At 34.2% G+C, this 18,080-nt stretch overlaps 1 protein-coding gene across 7 annotated transcripts in view; it reads left to right on the top strand.

Annotated features, from left to right (window-relative positions):
- The window catches only part of RFX3 (regulatory factor X3), a 265,759-nt gene that overhangs the window by 205,538 nt on the left and 42,141 nt on the right, over positions 1 to 18,080 (top strand). For all 7 annotated transcript variants that reach the window (XM_019730013.3, XM_074330488.2, XM_074330486.2 and 4 more), the window contains 5 exons: positions 4,783 to 4,904; positions 6,631 to 6,743; positions 10,642 to 10,757; positions 11,193 to 11,347; positions 15,298 to 15,395. In XM_019730013.3, coding sequence (XP_019585572.2) covers positions 4,783 to 4,904; positions 6,631 to 6,743; positions 10,642 to 10,757; positions 11,193 to 11,347; positions 15,298 to 15,395 — 604 coding nt within the window. The remainder of the gene's footprint in view (positions 1 to 4,782; positions 4,905 to 6,630; positions 6,744 to 10,641; positions 10,758 to 11,192; positions 11,348 to 15,297; positions 15,396 to 18,080) is intronic.

Here is an 18,080-nt window from a genome sequence, read left to right as displayed (position 1 = left end):
TATAGATGTAGAACGAATGAAGAGACAGATACTCCAAGACCTACCAAGAGAATTGGAGCGATGTAATAACTGTCATTAACCAACAAGGTGGATGTTAGAAGTCATTTATATATAGACATAGTCAGTATGACATCAAGGAGTCAGTTTCTGTTCTGAGAGTGGCTCTCTTAACGTTCACTATTTTCTTTGATCTGTTCATATCTATATCATTTGGTTTCTTTCAGACCTCAAGTCATCTGAAGACTTTCTGGAATAATTTTTCCAAAGAGAATGTCAAGATTCCAATAGAAAATGTTAGCCTCTTGCCCTGATTATGTGCTCAACATTTAGATTTGTTCAGGCAAATTAAATGATTGTGTACTTTCTCGAGCTGTATTCATAATAATGATTCTATTTGCCAGTACAATTCAGCTTTTGCATTTTGCACGTGCATTTTTCACTTGCTTCAAAGAGACTTTTCCAAATATTTCTTTTAGTCTGTTGACAACCCTTCCACCTGGTACTTTTAGTTGAACGTGATGGTAAATATAAGCCATTCTTTGTCTTCCATTAGACTCCTTCAGTGTCTATACATGTGAGATTATTGACAGAATCAGATATTATTTTATAGTAGAGTTACAGCTGTCCAAGTTCTAAATAACAGCTATGACTAACCCCATGGGGGAAGATTCCTAATAATTTTCCAAGTTTTCTGTGTTAGTGACAGGTTTCATGCATACACTCAGCTATTAAAGCATTAGAGTTTCTTTGATTTCTTAATCATTAACAACTTTAGCTCTGATTGCCCACGGAGTTGCAAGCTGTTAAAATTATCATTTGCCTCTTACTAATTTTGAAACCAACAGTTGTTTCTTCACTAGATGCAGCACAAGTCTTTCTCAGAGCACACACAACTCAGGAACGCAAAGAATCTACTATATGAAAGCCTAATCTGGAAATAATGAATATGTAAAATAAACGGGGGGAGCGTTCAGTTTTTTAAAGGATTCAACAAAACTTTTTTTCTGGTTTTTACAATTTAGTATTTAAATGGTGATTGTTTCATGAAGAAAATAGAGAGGCAGGGAATCTGAAAATGATGTTTCAATGCAAAGAGGTCAACTGAAATTCTGCCAGAGTTAAGATAATGTTGGATTATCTTATAAGCCAATAGAATATTGAAAATATACTGGAAAAATTATTTTTATACACAGCCTTTTCAAAACCATGCCCCTAAGTGCTTTGCCGATAGTAAATGCTCAATAAATGTTTGTTGAATTGATTTGGTATATGTTAAGGTCAATTAATATCCTGATAAAATGAAATGTTACCCTGAGCATTCATTCATTCATTGGTCTATCATCCATTCAGACATTTTTATTTACATTTCAAATGTAGTTTATTGAAAAACAGTTGTTAATTGATGACATTTTATTAAAAAATGACTTTCCTCTAGTGTTATGGATATACTTCAATAACAGTGGTCTAATGGAATTTATGTCAGGCCAAGAGGCTGCTAAGGAATTGTGTTGTGCAGACTCATTAACATCTCAGAAGCATGTTAAAATAATCAATTCCTAAGCCCCATTCTCAAAGATTTTGTTGGGTAGATCTAGGGTGAGCCTAGCATTTGAATTTTTTGGAAAACTACCCAGATACTGTCATACAATTAGGTTTCCAAACCTAATATAAGATAATAATTGTTCCAAGAAGAATCAGTTACCACAGATAATAGTTTGTTTAGCCTATTTTTGATGTGCCTGTTATTAATTTCCTGTTAAATTCCCTTCTTCTCTGGGAAGACCCAACCCTCTGAGGCAATGCTAGGGATACGATGTTTTTCCCAGAGTATCAGGAAAATAAACATCTAGCATTCCTCAGTCCAATATTTGTGCTTTCTGGAGATTCCTTCTAAGTACCAATCCGATGCCAAGCAATACACTGTGGATATGCCACCACGTGACTTAGTATTTAAAACAAAGCAGGAAAAGCAAAAGTTAGCACTACCTAGACGTTCTCTGCTGCTTAGCTCACACTAATACTGCTCTTGTATATGAGCCATATTCCTGTCCTTCCTAAAATCACTCTTTGTAGTACAGACCCCTCTCAACCATGTCCCCACACCTTTCTCTGAGGAGATACAACGTAAGGTTCTGGCAACTGAGAATGGATACACTTGGTGCATCTCTGCCTGATCCATTCAATCCACTATTCACCTTGCTGCCCTTACTTTTATAGTTACAATAAAAGTACTCATTTTCCAGCTCTGACTATATTTTCTTTTTTTTCTTCACCTCTCCTATGTAATATTTGTGTTCAAATACTGACTTAACACGGTTTCTCCAGAGTTTACAAACTAATTTCCTTTTATTCCTACAAGCTAATACTGATGCATTTTCCATCTCCTGTGTAACATAGTGCACCTCCAATCAGTGCTTCCCATTCAATATCATTATTAAGCATAATCGTACATTAATTATAACATATTATGGTTTTGAATGCTTATTAAAAATACAATCTCTCTTTCCTTTAGGAACTTCCACTGTCTACATCTTTCTCAGGAAGTAGATAATTTTGCTTGCAGGCTACAAGCTTACTAAGCGCTGTGTGCAAGTAGGTTGTGACATAGCATCCATCTTCTGAGAGGAGTATATGTCATTTCCTTTCATGGTGAAATTCCACTTGTCCTTGATATTTGTACCTGTTAAGCATCCATAGTATACTGGATGCTGTGAAGGACAAAGGGACTTGGTAAAGCACAGCTGGGCGAAGTCTCATAGTTACTCTCTAATGCTATATTAAAATTTAATAAATTGAAGTCTATAGGAAATATTTCCATTTTCTCTTCTCCAAGGTAAATAATTCAAAGTCCTTTAACAACTTTTGTGTATTAACTCCATGAATTCTATACTTCATTAACTTCAATGAAGAAACATGGTTAAACAATTTTAGCCTATTTTATTAGTGAGATAAAATTTCTTAGTTGAAAAGGGGAGGCTAAAATCAACGAAACCTGGAATGGGTAAATGAAGACAAGCGACTTTCCTAAATATATTTTCTAAGGATAAAATCATTTACATTTTCTAGAACAGAATGGTTATCAACTCCCTCACACAAGAACTCAAAGCTCTTGCCTCACAAAGCTTTTTTTTCTTGACTTGCTAAGATGATTTTTTTAAGGAGAAAATTAAATGAGAAAAATATTTAATTTTCATGAACAATGCTTCTAGCAAATCATAACACTAAGCCTTTTGCCATTTCTTGGTATGGCCCAAATTGAAAAGTACATTTACATGGTTTTTCCATTAAATAAAAAATAAGTTTGAGTTATTCTATATCATTAGAAAATAGCAACCAACATTTTGGAGATGTGGGGTCATTGCTAAAATGATAACAAGGATGAAGTGTGTTGTAGCCTTTTTCACCCTGTTCATCTTCTGACTTTTTTTTTGCTTTTCACAGTTCTGTGTGAGATACTGACATATACGAAATAAATGTAAATGTCACTATGAATGACTTTGGTATTTTCTTTGAAGTTTCATTTATCTGAGTTATAATTAATGATACGTAAGATTGAATCATTCCTTAAGGCAACTGGAGCATTAGTTTATATGATGTTTCACCAGGTCCATTCATTTTATATCTGTTACCAGGGTGCAGGCATCTTTGAGTATAAGCTGTTCATGTATTAGGGACATTGTTATTCACAATAATTTCATATTAATGATCCAGTTGCCTTATGGTATTAATGGAAGAGTCCAGTGTCTGAATGGTGAGAATATTAGGTGGTTTTGTTTATTAAATATAAGCAGAAATAAGGAGAATAGGACAAATGGCATAAAATGAATGATGTTATCTCTAGGACATAAGCTTTTTGGAGACTTTAATTTTTTTCTTAGTTTTCTGTTTTTCTAAATTTCTATAATGAAGAAAAATAAATGAAATCTTAGAAAAACATTATAGTTGCTGCTTATTTCTTATTTTGTATGTGCTTATCCTAGGAGGGTTGCCCAGGCATTTTTTCCATATGTGGTATGTCTCTCCCCAGCAGTCTTTCCTTCTTTCTCATGCGGCTGAAGCATATTTTCCCTGTGTTAGCAGTATGGAAAATCCATAAGTTTGTATGACTAGTACCTAAACATAAAGACATAACTGTAGCTGACTTGGGTTTATTTTTAAATCTGGTAAGCTAGGTTTGTAGATGCATTCTTGCATGTATTTTGCTGCAAGCTGATGCTTTGGGTCTTTGTATTTGCAGATGTGGAGAGGATTCAAGGAAGATGAATGTGTTGAGATGCATGAGAAGTTTTAGCAGATAAGAAAAACAGTATTGTAGAGTTTGTAGGCTGTTTCATATTTTAAAGATATTAATTAATTGAAAGCCATTCATCAACATTTCTCAATCCATAGTGCCTAGATCTTAGTTCAGATTAAAGTCCCAACATATTTAAAATGTTTCTCCCTTGATCTATTGGCCATTAAAAGTTATGTTCAAATCATGTATTAAAACTATAATCGTGGATGTCTTTGCCACTGCTGTCCAAAGAAAAACCTCATAACACTTTCATTCTTAGGTAAATTTATGAATTTTTCAAAAATTGTCCCTCCCTCTTTTTTTCTTTTCACAATTGAAAAAATTTCTTCATTCTAGCTTTATGAGACTGTCAAGGAGGAAAAAAGCCTACAACTATCATGAGATATTAAAGAAGATAGAATAAAATTGAATGCCTTGGGAGTTTTGTGTAGTACTAAAAAGCAAGGAATAATTTGGTTTATTTTTTTTTTTCCATCTAATATTTTTAGGTACAAGCCTATGCAGAAAGTGGATGGGGTTGCAGATGGTTTCACAGGAAGTGGTCAACAGACAGGCACATCTGTTGAGCAAACTGTAATTGCCCAAAGTCAACATCATCAACAGTTTTTAGGTATGTTAAGGTGTAATGCATATTAGTTGCTATTAGGATTTTGAAAACAAGAGAACAATAGTAGTGTTTTCTCCAAGTGCGATGTCTATTATAGATGTTAATTACATAGAAAGACCTTTTTTGTGCTGAAATTATGCACATCATATGCTATTTCTAGTGCATTTATATTTTCTCATGTTCATTATAGCTTATTTTTAAAAATCTTGAGCTATGTAGGACTTTTAAATGTATAAAATTAAAGGCTTATTGCTGTGAAATTGTTTTCCAGAATTTGTGTTAATTGGGCTTTTGAGATCAAAATTGTGTTGTGTTTACTTTCAGTAGTAATGAAAGTGCCAAAAAGAACTCTTATTTTCTATGTATAAAGTTACATATGCATACAGTGTCAGATTAGAAAAAAATTATTATAAACTTGAAAAAATTAATTGATTTTTTTTAAGTTGATCACAGTACTTCCTATGATTTTTTTTGTAACTTTCTAGATCATATACATGTTTCTTTTTATTTAAAGAGTTAGGAAGTGGAACTTGAACATTTTACATATTCCTGTCATAGCCAAAGGTGCAAAAATGGCACTTTAATTGACAGCTCTTCTAGAGGTGAGCATGCATAGTTTCCGTACAACAGATCAAGATAAGTGGAAGCTATCAGAGAGTGCGTGTGTGTGTTTCTGTGTGTGTGTATATGTGTCTATGTGTACTTTCTGACAAAGACAACTAAAACAGACTCTCAAGTAGGAATAGCTACTGAAGTTGAAAATATTATGGCAGCATTTCCCAAAGTAAAGTTCTCAGGTATATTTTTGTGGACTTCTGAGCTCTCAAGAAGAATATATTTTTATTTTATGTTTTTATTTCAATTATAATCTTAAAAAAATGAAAGCCTATTATGGATTCCCTAGAAGCCTAGAAAGAGTACTGTTCTGCAATTTTATTTTCCACATTTGTATTTGAATGTATGATAAAGCAGGCACCAAAATGTATTGCATTAATTGTCCCGAGCTAATGAGAAAAGAACCGAGATTTACTATGTAAATTATGCCTTCATCCCAAGGGAAGGCTAAATGATGTCCCAGCACTCTGTGTGGAGGACAGTTTCACAGCTCATTCAAATATAGAAGAGTAATGGGAGAACCAGCACCATGAAGTATGTGTTGGTATAGGCCTGTCAACCCCAAAAGATCCTGCCGCAGTAATCAATATCGCATTCATGTTGCGAGAGATAATCATTTACTTACAGGACAGCAGCAGCAGCCATCATATCCAATTAATGTTGTTCAGTTTAATGTTATTTTTGTAGTTTTCTTTGTATTTCTTTTGTAGCTCTTGTGGTTTGTGATTATACAAGAGATATGAGCATAATGAGTTTAAGGCTAGATTTATTTTTTACATACTTAAGTCACAATAGTAAAAATAGCTAAAATTGATACTGGCCAGCTTCAGAGATAGTTTTCTTTTGAGAGGGGCCCTATATTAAGAGACGCTGTGATCTGTTGTTTACAGTGTAGTCATAGTGAAATTTTAGTTCCAAAAATTTTATGTTCCCTCTATTGTGCTGATGATGTTGCCAAGTTTTGTTTGCAAATACTAATATCAAAAATCCTTGTTCTTTGGACCTCTGAGCTTTGATTTTTTTTTTCTTTTTAGTCTTCTAAAATTTTCCTTCATTAATCTGTAATTGGCACCATCCACAAAGCTTTTTTTCTGTTGTGTTGTCATGGTAACAGATGCATCTCGAGCACTTCCAGAGTTTGGAGAAGTTGAAATCTCTTCTCTGCCAGATGGTACTACCTTTGAGGATATCAAGTCACTGCAGAGTCTTTATCGAGAGCACTGTGAGGTAAGTCTTTTCAAACAGTACAGCCACAGGCTAAGTTTTGCTAGACAACGTGCTGAAACAAAATAATCAAAGTTATTCCTAGAAGACAGATGAAGTTAGTTCATGTTTCTTTGAGCACTAATAAGTTAATTTTTCTTCTTGTCTCAGAGTGGAGAAGTGAGGAAAGTGGGAAAGGATGAATACATTTTAATCTCCATCTTCTTAGCCAATCCTAATATGAATCCTTTGATGCAGCAATTCCACTTCTAGGATTTTACCTTAGAAAAATGTTTACATACAGATGAAGAGATAAGTGTACAAGGAAACTGATTGCATTATAGTTTTTAATGCAAAAGATTGGTTGTAACTTCAATATCTAATAGGGCACTGAATAAATAAAATATAGTGTAATCTATGGGGTGGAATATTATGCAGCCATTAAAAAGAAGAGGCAACTCTAAATGTACTAATATGGAATAAGCTCAGGATTTATGTTTAAAGGAAAAAGCAAGATTCAAAACTGTATAGCATGCTATTATTTGAGTGAAAAAGAATACACACACTCACACACATATACACACACACAAGAGAGTGTGTGTGTATGTGAGTGTGTGTGTGTTGATGGTTGCCTTTGTAAAGGAAACTGGGTGACTGTGATTCCGGGGGAAGAGACCTAATTTTTAAATATACCCTTTTTACATTTTTAATTTTACACCATAAGTGTATATTTATATCAAAATATTTTCTAGAAATGTTTAATAAAGCACTTTAGATATTCTTTCTAGGAACCATCAAGACTCCAGTTTTATTTTGTTTTTGTGGTTAATTAAGGTTTCTCTTGGTATTTTCCATCCCTACTCCTATTCCCTTTCTGAATTGGCTACACTGTCTCCCGGAGGTGAACTCTCCTCAGGCCAGCATGTTAATGTACCTGCACCTCCCCTGGTACCAAAGGGATAACGTATTGCAATAAGAGTCTTCATAAGTGCCTTTCCTTTTGAAAGAAGAGCCTGTTTAGAATTTAAGTAGCTTTATTCCAGCATTATTTGTGATCTACTTAGGAGTAAAAGGTTATCCTTTAGATTTCATGAGCAGTCCTCCTAACTGCTGACAATGCAGTATACAGTGAGAAGTCTCAGCTTATAGCATTCACAGATATCTTCCTACTCCAGAAATAAGAATTGCTTGAATAAATCTAAGTGCTTGTCAAGGGTGCTAAATTATTAACAACCAAGGGCAAACTCTCTCTCTATTAACAAACCATGTGCCAAAAGTGATCTTCAATGTATCCTACCAGTCTGTTCCCAATATTTCTTGGAAATGGAATGATGAAAGACACTTAATATTCATTTCTCTTTGACTGTGCTTTTCCCAATATTAAAGAATTTCTTGATGATACTTATGTGTCTAGAAAAATAATTTTTTTCTACTGAATATCATGTATATTCAATAAAAATTTATATAAAGATTCTCTAAGCAGTTTCTTATTTCTCTGTATTCTGGTGAACCTTGCTTTAAGCAATCCAGCCTACACAAATACACTTTGGATTTTTTTAAGTTTCTCATACTTACTCAAAATATAAGTTAGAACATGATTATTTACAGTATTAAAGAATGCACACTAAGATTTTTCTAAGTGAAAAACTCCCCCAATAAGGTGAAAATATTCTTTGTATTACAAAATTTTCATTAATATACCAATTTGCAGGCATACTCTATATGAAAAGATAGGGACATGTATGATAATTAATCTGTACGGGAAATGGCAGTCGAAAGAATAATCCTCATTTATTTCAGTCACCAGTGTACATGCCTTCTCTCGTGAAGCACAGCAGCAAATATAAAAAGAAGAATTCTAATATTTTTTTTCTGTCCACCTTCCAAACTTTTGAAGTTTAGGTGCCTGAGCCTCATATCCAACCCTGTAAATGGTCATTCACTCTAAACCAGTAGAATATAGATTATTTTAAGATATGTTTGCCTATGCATTTTAGTTTGAACATATTTGAAGGTGGGTGGATGGACAAATGATCAAATGTTTGATTTATTTGTAAAACTGCCTCAGGAGGCTTAATTTGTCCTTTTCAAAACAGTTAGAGATCATTTAATTTGAAGAGATACTAAATTTAAGACGCACCAAATTCTTTAGTTGCTTGATTTTATATCATATTTCCTACAGTTTATGTTTTAAAGAAATATTAATATACCTAATATTTTGTTTGTATATTTGAAATTTTCACAATTTATCAAAGATATTTTGTAAGTATCACTAGTTTCAGGTAAGGAACAAGTATAATTTTCTACACATGTTGCTATAACAGTAACTTTTTTCTTTTAACATAAACATAGTATTCTTATAGCTATCTCATAAATAGACATATGTGAGGTATTGTATAAGATAATTAGTAGTTGTCTCATTAATAGATATCTTTTGGAATGTGCCTAAGATACAGTTGAGAAAGCAGCTGTAATAATTTGCCTCTTGGGAAGGTTCTGCTTTTTGCCTGGGGGGAGGGACATCTATATGCCCTTTACTTTCAGGGCTTGCACTGACATTTTAATTGTTGCTGATATAAAAGGATGAGGAGCATGTTAATTAATTTCTTCCCTTCCCTCCATTTTCATTACCCAACTACTTGCAACATTTCCTACTAGTTTCCAGAACATGCCCCAAACAAATTTAGCTTCTATTTGAATTGGTCTCAGGGTGTTTTTGTGGAGAACATCAGTTATGCTCTGTATCATGCATACGGCCAGTCTACAAAGGTAGCAGGCATTCTAGAATTACGACGTTACATTGTCCTCTTCTTGCCGAAAATACTCAGATTGACTCTCTTGATTGCCTGCTCGCATCTCTTTGTTTCTGTGAATTTTGAAGATCTTGACTGTGCTGTTGTCCCTGTCCTTGTTCTCAATGCTGAGGACATCAAACATATTATAATCACAACTTCTGTCCTTTATGCTCCAAATAAGCACAGAATCTCGTGTTCTTTGTGCCAGCAAGTTAGTCCTTGGTTTTATGACTGCTTTTATCTGTAGGTAAATTTACAAACCACTTGCAATGGCAGGGTAAGACTAAATATGATCATAAAAGATTAATGAAAGTGGCAAATTTTAGCATCAAAAAAAAAAAAAAAATCCTTGATGCAACTGGAAAATGGATCTAGGAGATAAAATTAAGGGGGAGTAGGAGGTGAAGTTTAGAAAAGGGATAGTCTTAAAGCCGCCCTCTAAAGGGAAGATGCAGAGATAAGACTGAATGGGAGGCACTGCAGGACCAAGGAGAGGTGCTTGCTGTGCTTTTTTTCTGCCCAGACAGGGGCTATCATCTGAGGGCCGGCTTCTGCTTGGTTGGGGACACTCTAGAACCCATGGTCAGCAGTCTTAGACAGAGCTTATTTAACCCTAACTCTATCTGCCAGGCACGAGAACCTCCACAGCCTTTACTTCTGGCCTCTTCGATGGTCAGTGGACACACCTAGCCCATGAGCGCTTATTTGAATTGAATCTATGTTCTGTGCCCTTCCTGATCTGAGAATAGGAAGAGTGACAGCAAGCCTTAAGCCAGAAAGAAGCAGTGGGTAAAAGAATAGAAGAAAATGGAGAGGAAAGGAAGCAAGCATGGCACTGGGGGATAAAGAGAGTTGACAGTGAGGGTGGGATCTGAGGCCGTTACGGGAGGAATACAAGTTATCCTGCCTAGTCTTTCAAGAGGTGTTTTTTCTTCTTCCCTCCCCCACCCCGCAGCTAATCTCTTTTGTTTCCCCACTTCCATTGCAACAATTTAGTTCAGTTTCACCATGTTAGCTTATGAACCCAAAGGTATCTTTACCATGCAAGTTCTGTTACATTATACGCTCCTCACACATCCCCATAAGAAATATTATGAGGTAATACCGATAACCATTTTGTTTCTTAGGCAATATTGGACGTTGTTGTGAATCTTCAGTTTAGCCTGATAGAAAAATTGTGGCAAACATTCTGGCGCTATTCTCCCTCTACTCCAACTGACGGCACTACCATTACTGAATCAAGGTCAGAATCAATATGCTTTTCCAATTCATTTTCATGGCTGAGTAGATGTCACAGCTAATAAATGAGAAATATGTATACCAGTTGTGAACTTTACCTGATAAATTAAACGAATAGATTGAAATAACCCACAAACTGCTCTCTTGAGGTTTCAGCGTGTGTATTATAACTCCCACTTTATTGATTTGGGGGACTGCGGTAGAGCTATTTCATCCTCATGAAATTAGTATCATCTCTGCCTTTTATACCGTCAGAAAGTATTAACGTGCGTAGGCAGCTCTGGGGGAGTGTTATATATATCCAGTCGTATGGCACCAGTGCAATGGTGGTATAGTTCTAACCTCAGTAATATTTGATAAACTAAAACTATTTTTAAAGTCCATTTTCTTTTTTATCCTCATTTGCCATCTATTCATTTGCTACATTTATTCACACCAGCAATCTGAGTGAAATAGAAAGTCGACTTCCGAAAGCAAAGCTGATAACTCTGTGCAAACATGAGTCTATCCTGAAATGGATGTGTAACTGTGACCATGGGATGTACCAGGCTTTGGTGGAGATTCTCATCCCCGACGTCCTTAGACCTATTCCTAGTAAGTTAAATGCAGACAAGTACGGATGCTTTTGTTCTCATACATTCCACCCAGAAAGTATTGGGACGTGACATTGCAATCTAGCTTGATTCTAATCTCATTTAGATTTGCCAAATAGAAAACATGCAACACAGAGTATTGCCTGAAAGCAGCCTAGGGCAGAACTGTAGTAAGAGGGGGAAAATAATCTGTTTCTCAATCTTTAGTAGTTTTCTTTTTGAAAAAAAGCTCACCTATGCATGTGACAGCCCAGTGACTAATTGCAGGAACACTCCCAGGCCAGTCAATCATGTAAAAATTATTCCACCCAAGGACAGTTTCCTTCGTAATGCCAAAATTTTTTGAAACCTGTAATTGCTAGGCAAGCCTCTTTCCTGGCTGCTTTTGATTTGAAATGAATGTATCTTGGTTTCTACTAAAGTTGAATTCCTTTATAAAAGCATTTACCTTGTCACCTACATCATGCTAAGAACTACAAATGCAGTTTCCATTAACAGTAATGGTTAACTGGCATTTTGAGACAAAAACCTGTGTAACTACACGAGCATTGTATTCCCACTATGAAGCAAATAGGAATTACATAGATAAGCTAGATTACCTTTTCTAAGTGATGGTTGCTTTTTAAACTACACTGCAGCAAACAAAGCTATTTTCTGTAAGTGTCAACAATATAAATGCTACTATGACTACTTATCTTTGAGGCAGTTGGGACGATTTTATGCCTACATCTTTATGAGTACATACTAGTGACCTTAACTTTTAAATACACGGGATAGAATTTCCACTCTACCATGCTATTAATAAGATAAAAGCAGTCTTTTAGCTTGTGAAATTTGCAGCCAGGTACTTCTGGGACACTGTTCACAGTTGATTTGTGTTAAATTATTTCAGATAATATTTAAATAGGGATTTAGTACAATGAAAGGTGAAGATACTAATGTTTGTATGTTTATGTCCCCCCCCCCCAAACATGATAGATAACGGTGGAAGATAGGAGTTATCTCACCTGTTCTCCACCACCTTAAAATATATGCTTAGACACACATTTACATATAATATCAATAAACACACATAGATTTGTATAGAAATTAGTTTTTTTAAATATCCAGCTGCCATTGTCACATTTTTATAAGCTGCTAATGTTTTCTACTCTATCTGCACCAAGTTTCCTGACTAAAGATTGATTAAATGTGATGTTTTCATGGAAAATTTCAATGTGTAAATTCTCTACTAATTTATGTTTCAGAATCTGATTTTCTTTGTTTTGCTTTTTTTTTTTTTTTTTCTCCCTGTGCTCTGAGTTGTAATCTCTAGAGATGTTTAAGAGAAGTTGCATAGGGGAGCTCATTAGCCTATGACATCTTACCACCAATATATAATTTCTCTCATGAGATAAAAGATGTCAGGGAGCACTTTCTTTTTTGAAGCAAATCAACAGCATCAGTATTCATTAAATAATTCTGACATCTTTTGCTTCTATGTTAGCATCACAAGACTTTAACTTAAAAATTCAACAGTTTCCTAACTTAAATCATGTATCAATTTTAGTTAACTGTAAGCCTCACAGTTTAAATACACAATACATATTGGCTTTTGTTTTTTTGCAAATTTTGACTTAAAAACCAATTTATTCTGTCAAGTAGTTTGTCTCTACATTCAGCAGACAACTCAACTTCACGAATTTTCACATGAGTATAGTTTTGCTGAAATTACAAGATACATTAAAGTGTCAAGTAAATTTGGAAATTTAATTCCCAATCTACAATATGACTTAACAAAGTTTACAGTACAGTTTAGATAGCTATCTTCTGATTGTATGCATTTTAATATTAAACATGAGCAGATTGAAGTTAGCTTTGGAATAGATTTTAAATTTCAAACCATCCATTCATGAGAAAAGTTGTTACAGTTGATGTGCACAATTTGATCTGATATGAACCCAGAGAGAGCAAACATAATTTTATTTTTAAAAATTGTAATTTTATGGCTACTAGTACTTCATTTTACCATTTACTGTCCAGATGGGATTCCTTTTTTTAGCCAAAAAAGTCTGCATATCACACTAATTTAAAGTCAGCTTGAAGCTACTATATTCTAAAATACATTTATCTGAAAATGAAAAAACAACTTAAGTGTAAAGAATTATATAAGAACTCAACTGGTAACACTTAAATGTAAAATTATGACATGTAATTAAAGGGGACCCAAATGTCATTTAGTACAAAAAGATAAAAACTTAAAATCATTCGATATATAAAACGTATCATTTTATAATCCCCCTAGCATCAAATTTGTCTAGATAAAAACAAGACTCAATTTTTTAAAGTAAACTTTCCTGGTTCTTGGTTTTGTTTTTTTGTTTGTTTTTGAGATTAAATAATTATTATATATTATTAAAAAATGCAAAATACAGATAGCCAAATCGAATCTTACAAAAATTTTTACTGAGTTTCAAAAAGGGTCGTTAATTTTTTTTCACTCTTTTTCATTTCCATTCATGCCTGCCCTCCATGGTTCTAGTACATAATACAGCAGAAAAATAGTTTTCTTTCTTTTTCCTTTTTCGGCTAAAGTGGGAAGCTTTGGAAATTTCAAAAGATTAGTTCCAAAGAAATTTCCAACTCATTGTTTCCAGTGATTCTCATGGTTAAGAGTCTGCACTTCTTGAGTGGTTTTCCTAATCAAAATTAAGCCATTTCAATTTCTCTTTATGATTTGACCAGTTAAATGAATCATTTTTAAAAACTAGTTGTTTTTATTATTGGATTAGTAATATTTGTATCGTGTGCAAGTAACTCGAGTAAACTAAATTATGTCTAACCCTGCTTTAACAAAAGTAATAGAGAATCATGTCAGACTCATTTGAGCACAGAATGAAAAATCAAAGAATTTAATCTTATCATTAACATTAATATTCTTGGGAGCCTTGGACAAAAATGTAACTTCTCTGTTTCTTATAGTAGATTACCAATTGTAATACCTGCCCATATTATAGGGAACCCACAAATATTTATTTTGTGAATGCCTCAAACGTGTTAAATGTCTAAATCTACTCCTTATACTGGAGAGCCTCAGGCACAGATGAAATAAAATGTTATTGACTGAATTACTTGTTGAACAAGAGAAGAATTCTGTCTTCTGTTATATAGCAATATCAATAAGCAGATCCTTTCTTGTAAAATAGTCAAAGATGCCTCTAAACATTTTATGACCACCATAAAAAGCTATTTTCATGGGACCTAACCCTATTTCAGGATTTAACAGATATGTGAAGAATATGAAATGGACTATTTTAGGATTATCTTAAGAATATAGGTCTCTGTGACAGCAGTTTTATCACACTGATATTTTATCTCTACCTGCCAAGTGAAATGGAGAATAGTTATCCAAATTTTCAAGTTAGGCCATTTAAAATTTTACCTTACTTTTCAACAAGAGTGAGAAATGACTGTTCTAATTGACATGTTCTAGTGTAAATAGATGCTTAGAAAAAGAGAGGAAGCATTGCATTATCTTCTTTTAACTAAAAAAAAAAAGGAAAAGGAAAATAGAGTAAGAACTTGGAAAATCAAATAAGTTTTAAAGAAAATAGCCTTTGAGCACAGAGCTGTTAATGAAAGTGTTTTGTTTAAGATAGGAAATTCCATAAGTATATTCACAACTGGTATATGTTGCTATAAGCAAAAATGTTTGAATGTTTTCATTTCCTAACAAAGTATTATAAGTATCTTGGAACAAAATAGCTTTAAAAGAAAAAAAAAGAAAGCCCAAAATGTAATTCTTGGATGCTTTCAAAGTTAGGAATAATGTTAAATAAAGTCTTGTCAATAAGGACAGTATGAGCTCTGTGCTATTTCATATGTCATGTGCACATGTTTTCCCTTATTCTAGCATAAAGATTAATGTTCTTTGCTATCTTTTTTGTTCTGCTTTTATTCTTTAACATTTAGGTGCCTTGACCCAAGCCATTCGAAATTTTGCTAAAAGCCTTGAAGGTTGGCTTTCCAATGCCATGAACAATATTCCACAAAGAATGATACAAACCAAGGTACACTTTTATATCTCTGCTTTTTCTTTTGCGTTTAAGAAATTCTTCTGAACTGTGACTTTTCTATATGTCTTATGAAATGGCATTATGTAAAATGTGGTATTATAGTACATAGAATTTTAAAACTGACTTTTATATTTGTGTTTCATATCCATGTAATAAAGAACTTGCACAAGAGATGTTTTTGATAATGCTCCTTTCAAAAAGACCAGAGAAACATTTTAAGTGTGGTGTATTTATAAGCCCTTTTCTAAAGCATATGTTTTAGATTGTTTAATTTCAAATATTAAAAAGAATAGCCTAGAATGTTCAAACAGTTCTTATTCGAAGGAGTTTTAGGATTTTTTAACTCCCCAACTATACTTATTGTGTTGTGAAAAGTTCATGTAAATGAATACTTCTTTATTTTTCAGGATTTTTTTTTAACATTGAGACTATTTTTGTGAATCAAGTAATCGTTTCTTAAAGTGAACAGTCATCTCATAATTGATCAGTATATAACAAGAATGTGGATTATTTAGCTAAAGATAGGAATTCTAGTCTCTACTTTGTCCCCTACTATTCATGTTACTTTAGGTTAACATGTGAACATACCCCATGGCAAGATTGAACTAATTCTCTCTAAACTTGAGTACCAGAAATTACATTTATGGATTTTTGTCAATGACTGTATCCAATATCGAATTCTAACAATATACATTGTCTTTCAATTTGGGGGTATGGTTGAGTGAAGCTCTTGTAGCTGACGAGTCTGTTTGGGAACACAAGTAGTTCTTCCTGCTTTGACTCTCGGTTTGCAATAACACTTTCTGTCTCTAAAGCATACAGAAGGAAACATTTCATTGATATTCTACCTTAGATTTTTGCTTTAGACCTATGCTGTCAATACAGTAGAGGTAGCCACATGTGGCTATTTACATTTGAATTTTGAATTTAAATTTAATTAAAATTTAGTTCCTTAGTTACACTATCTACATTTCAAGTGTGCCATACTTCCTTGTGGATAGTTGGTACCATATTTGGCAGCACATATGTAGAACATTTCCATCAATGTAGAAAGTTCTCCATGACAGTGCTGTTCTAGGGTGCCACAGTAAAGTGGGCAAAAAATAAAGGTGCTATTTGACTATGATGGTCAGAGGAATGCTTTCTAACTTGCAAAGTCAGTCATATTCAAAACAATACTTCAAACAGCTGAAAACACCTCCCTTTCCAGTATCATCAAAGTGGATATGGTGGCAATCCAGCTGCAATATTGACTATGTCATTGATCTCCAGAGTTGATTTTATTTACCTTGGTGGAAGGTGCCTCCTGCTATGCCTCTCTTACTGATGTGCACCCTTTTTTTGGCTGAAAGTCAGTCAGTGAAAACAATCTACCCTGATAGAAGAAACAGAGTAATGAGCTCTGGCTATTGTTATCAAAATACCTGGGTTTGTATCCCATTATTGTAACATAGTTTCTGTGTAACCTTGGATAAACTACTTAACCTCTTTAAGTCATAATGTGTGTCTAGTAGGATGGTTATGAGAATTGAACAAGGTAATATATATGAGGCACTTAACACATTGCCTGGCACATAATATGTACTTGATTAATATAAACCACAGAAATTGAAAAACCACAGAAATTGAAAGAAGTGGGGGACTCTTTTGAAGGTATGTGACCTTCCCCCAAGTTCCACGTCCACATAGTTCTAAAACCTCTCACTATCATGATAGAGCATCCTGTGACCTGTGATCACCCTCTACCACTCAGCCAAGTGAATGTTTAACCAATTGCTTATCTAGCCATAGTGATTTAATGCCGTACCATACAGTCCTGTAAATATGTTAAAATTCACCTTAGATTGACTGTGTATGTAACAAGTTTCACTCAGATCATGAGATTTAGATATTTACCTAGACTGTTTTTTTGGGGGTTTTTTGGTATTATCTTGGATATCTTTCATTGTAACCTGGTTCATTCAGGGTTGCAGCAGGAAATAAATGGTATGTTCAAACAGGAGAATAATTGAAGAGAGTTTAAGAAGGGTCTAATTTCCAAATGGGTGAGCAGAATTAAAAAAAGGAATGGTAAAGCACTCCAGGACCGGCAATAGTGGGAAGTTCTGAGCATTCCTGTCTGAAGGCAGAAGAGGTGAAAGTTATGGCTTTAAGAGATCCTCTCCTTGCTTCAGAACAGTGGCCTTAGAAAAGTAAAGCAGTGTCTGCCAAAACAGAGAGAGAGCAGAGGTTGTGGGAGAATAAGTATTTGACCACTCTTTATTCCCATGCTTCAGTCTCCTGCCAGTGCCTGTCTTTGGCCAAACCCAACTGGAAACCAGAGTATGTAAGGGAGGAGGTTAATGTAGTACGTTGAGGTCAGTCCTCCCGGGCACAGAGCAGAATAGGTAAGGATGGAAAGTAGATTTGGAAGGGCAAATGGAGATTTCCTGGCTAGCCCTTTTACAAAAATTCTGAAAAAGAGTAGTTCTTGTTGCTTGTTTCTAATAAGTTTGTTAGCTGTGTATTTGCTAATAAAGGCTATTGTGAACTCTTTTGTTTTACCTCAAAATTACCGAGGTTTCTATGAAATAAAAATAGTAAGAGTGAGTCTAGATGACGGTGCTCTGAAAAGTATATTTTTTTAATCCATTTTAGAAAGTGACACTGTACAGTTTGGCTGCCAAGTAAAAAGAAAAA

The sequence above is a fragment of the Rhinolophus sinicus genome, chromosome 16 (assembly GCF_057876585.1).
Source record: "Rhinolophus sinicus isolate RSI-liver-muscle chromosome 16, RSI-T2T, whole genome shotgun sequence".
In the NCBI taxonomy this organism is placed as follows: Eukaryota; Metazoa; Chordata; class Mammalia; order Chiroptera; family Rhinolophidae; genus Rhinolophus; species Rhinolophus sinicus.
Note: the sequence above shows the minus strand (reverse complement) of the source record. Positions and strands in the feature narration are given on the sequence as shown.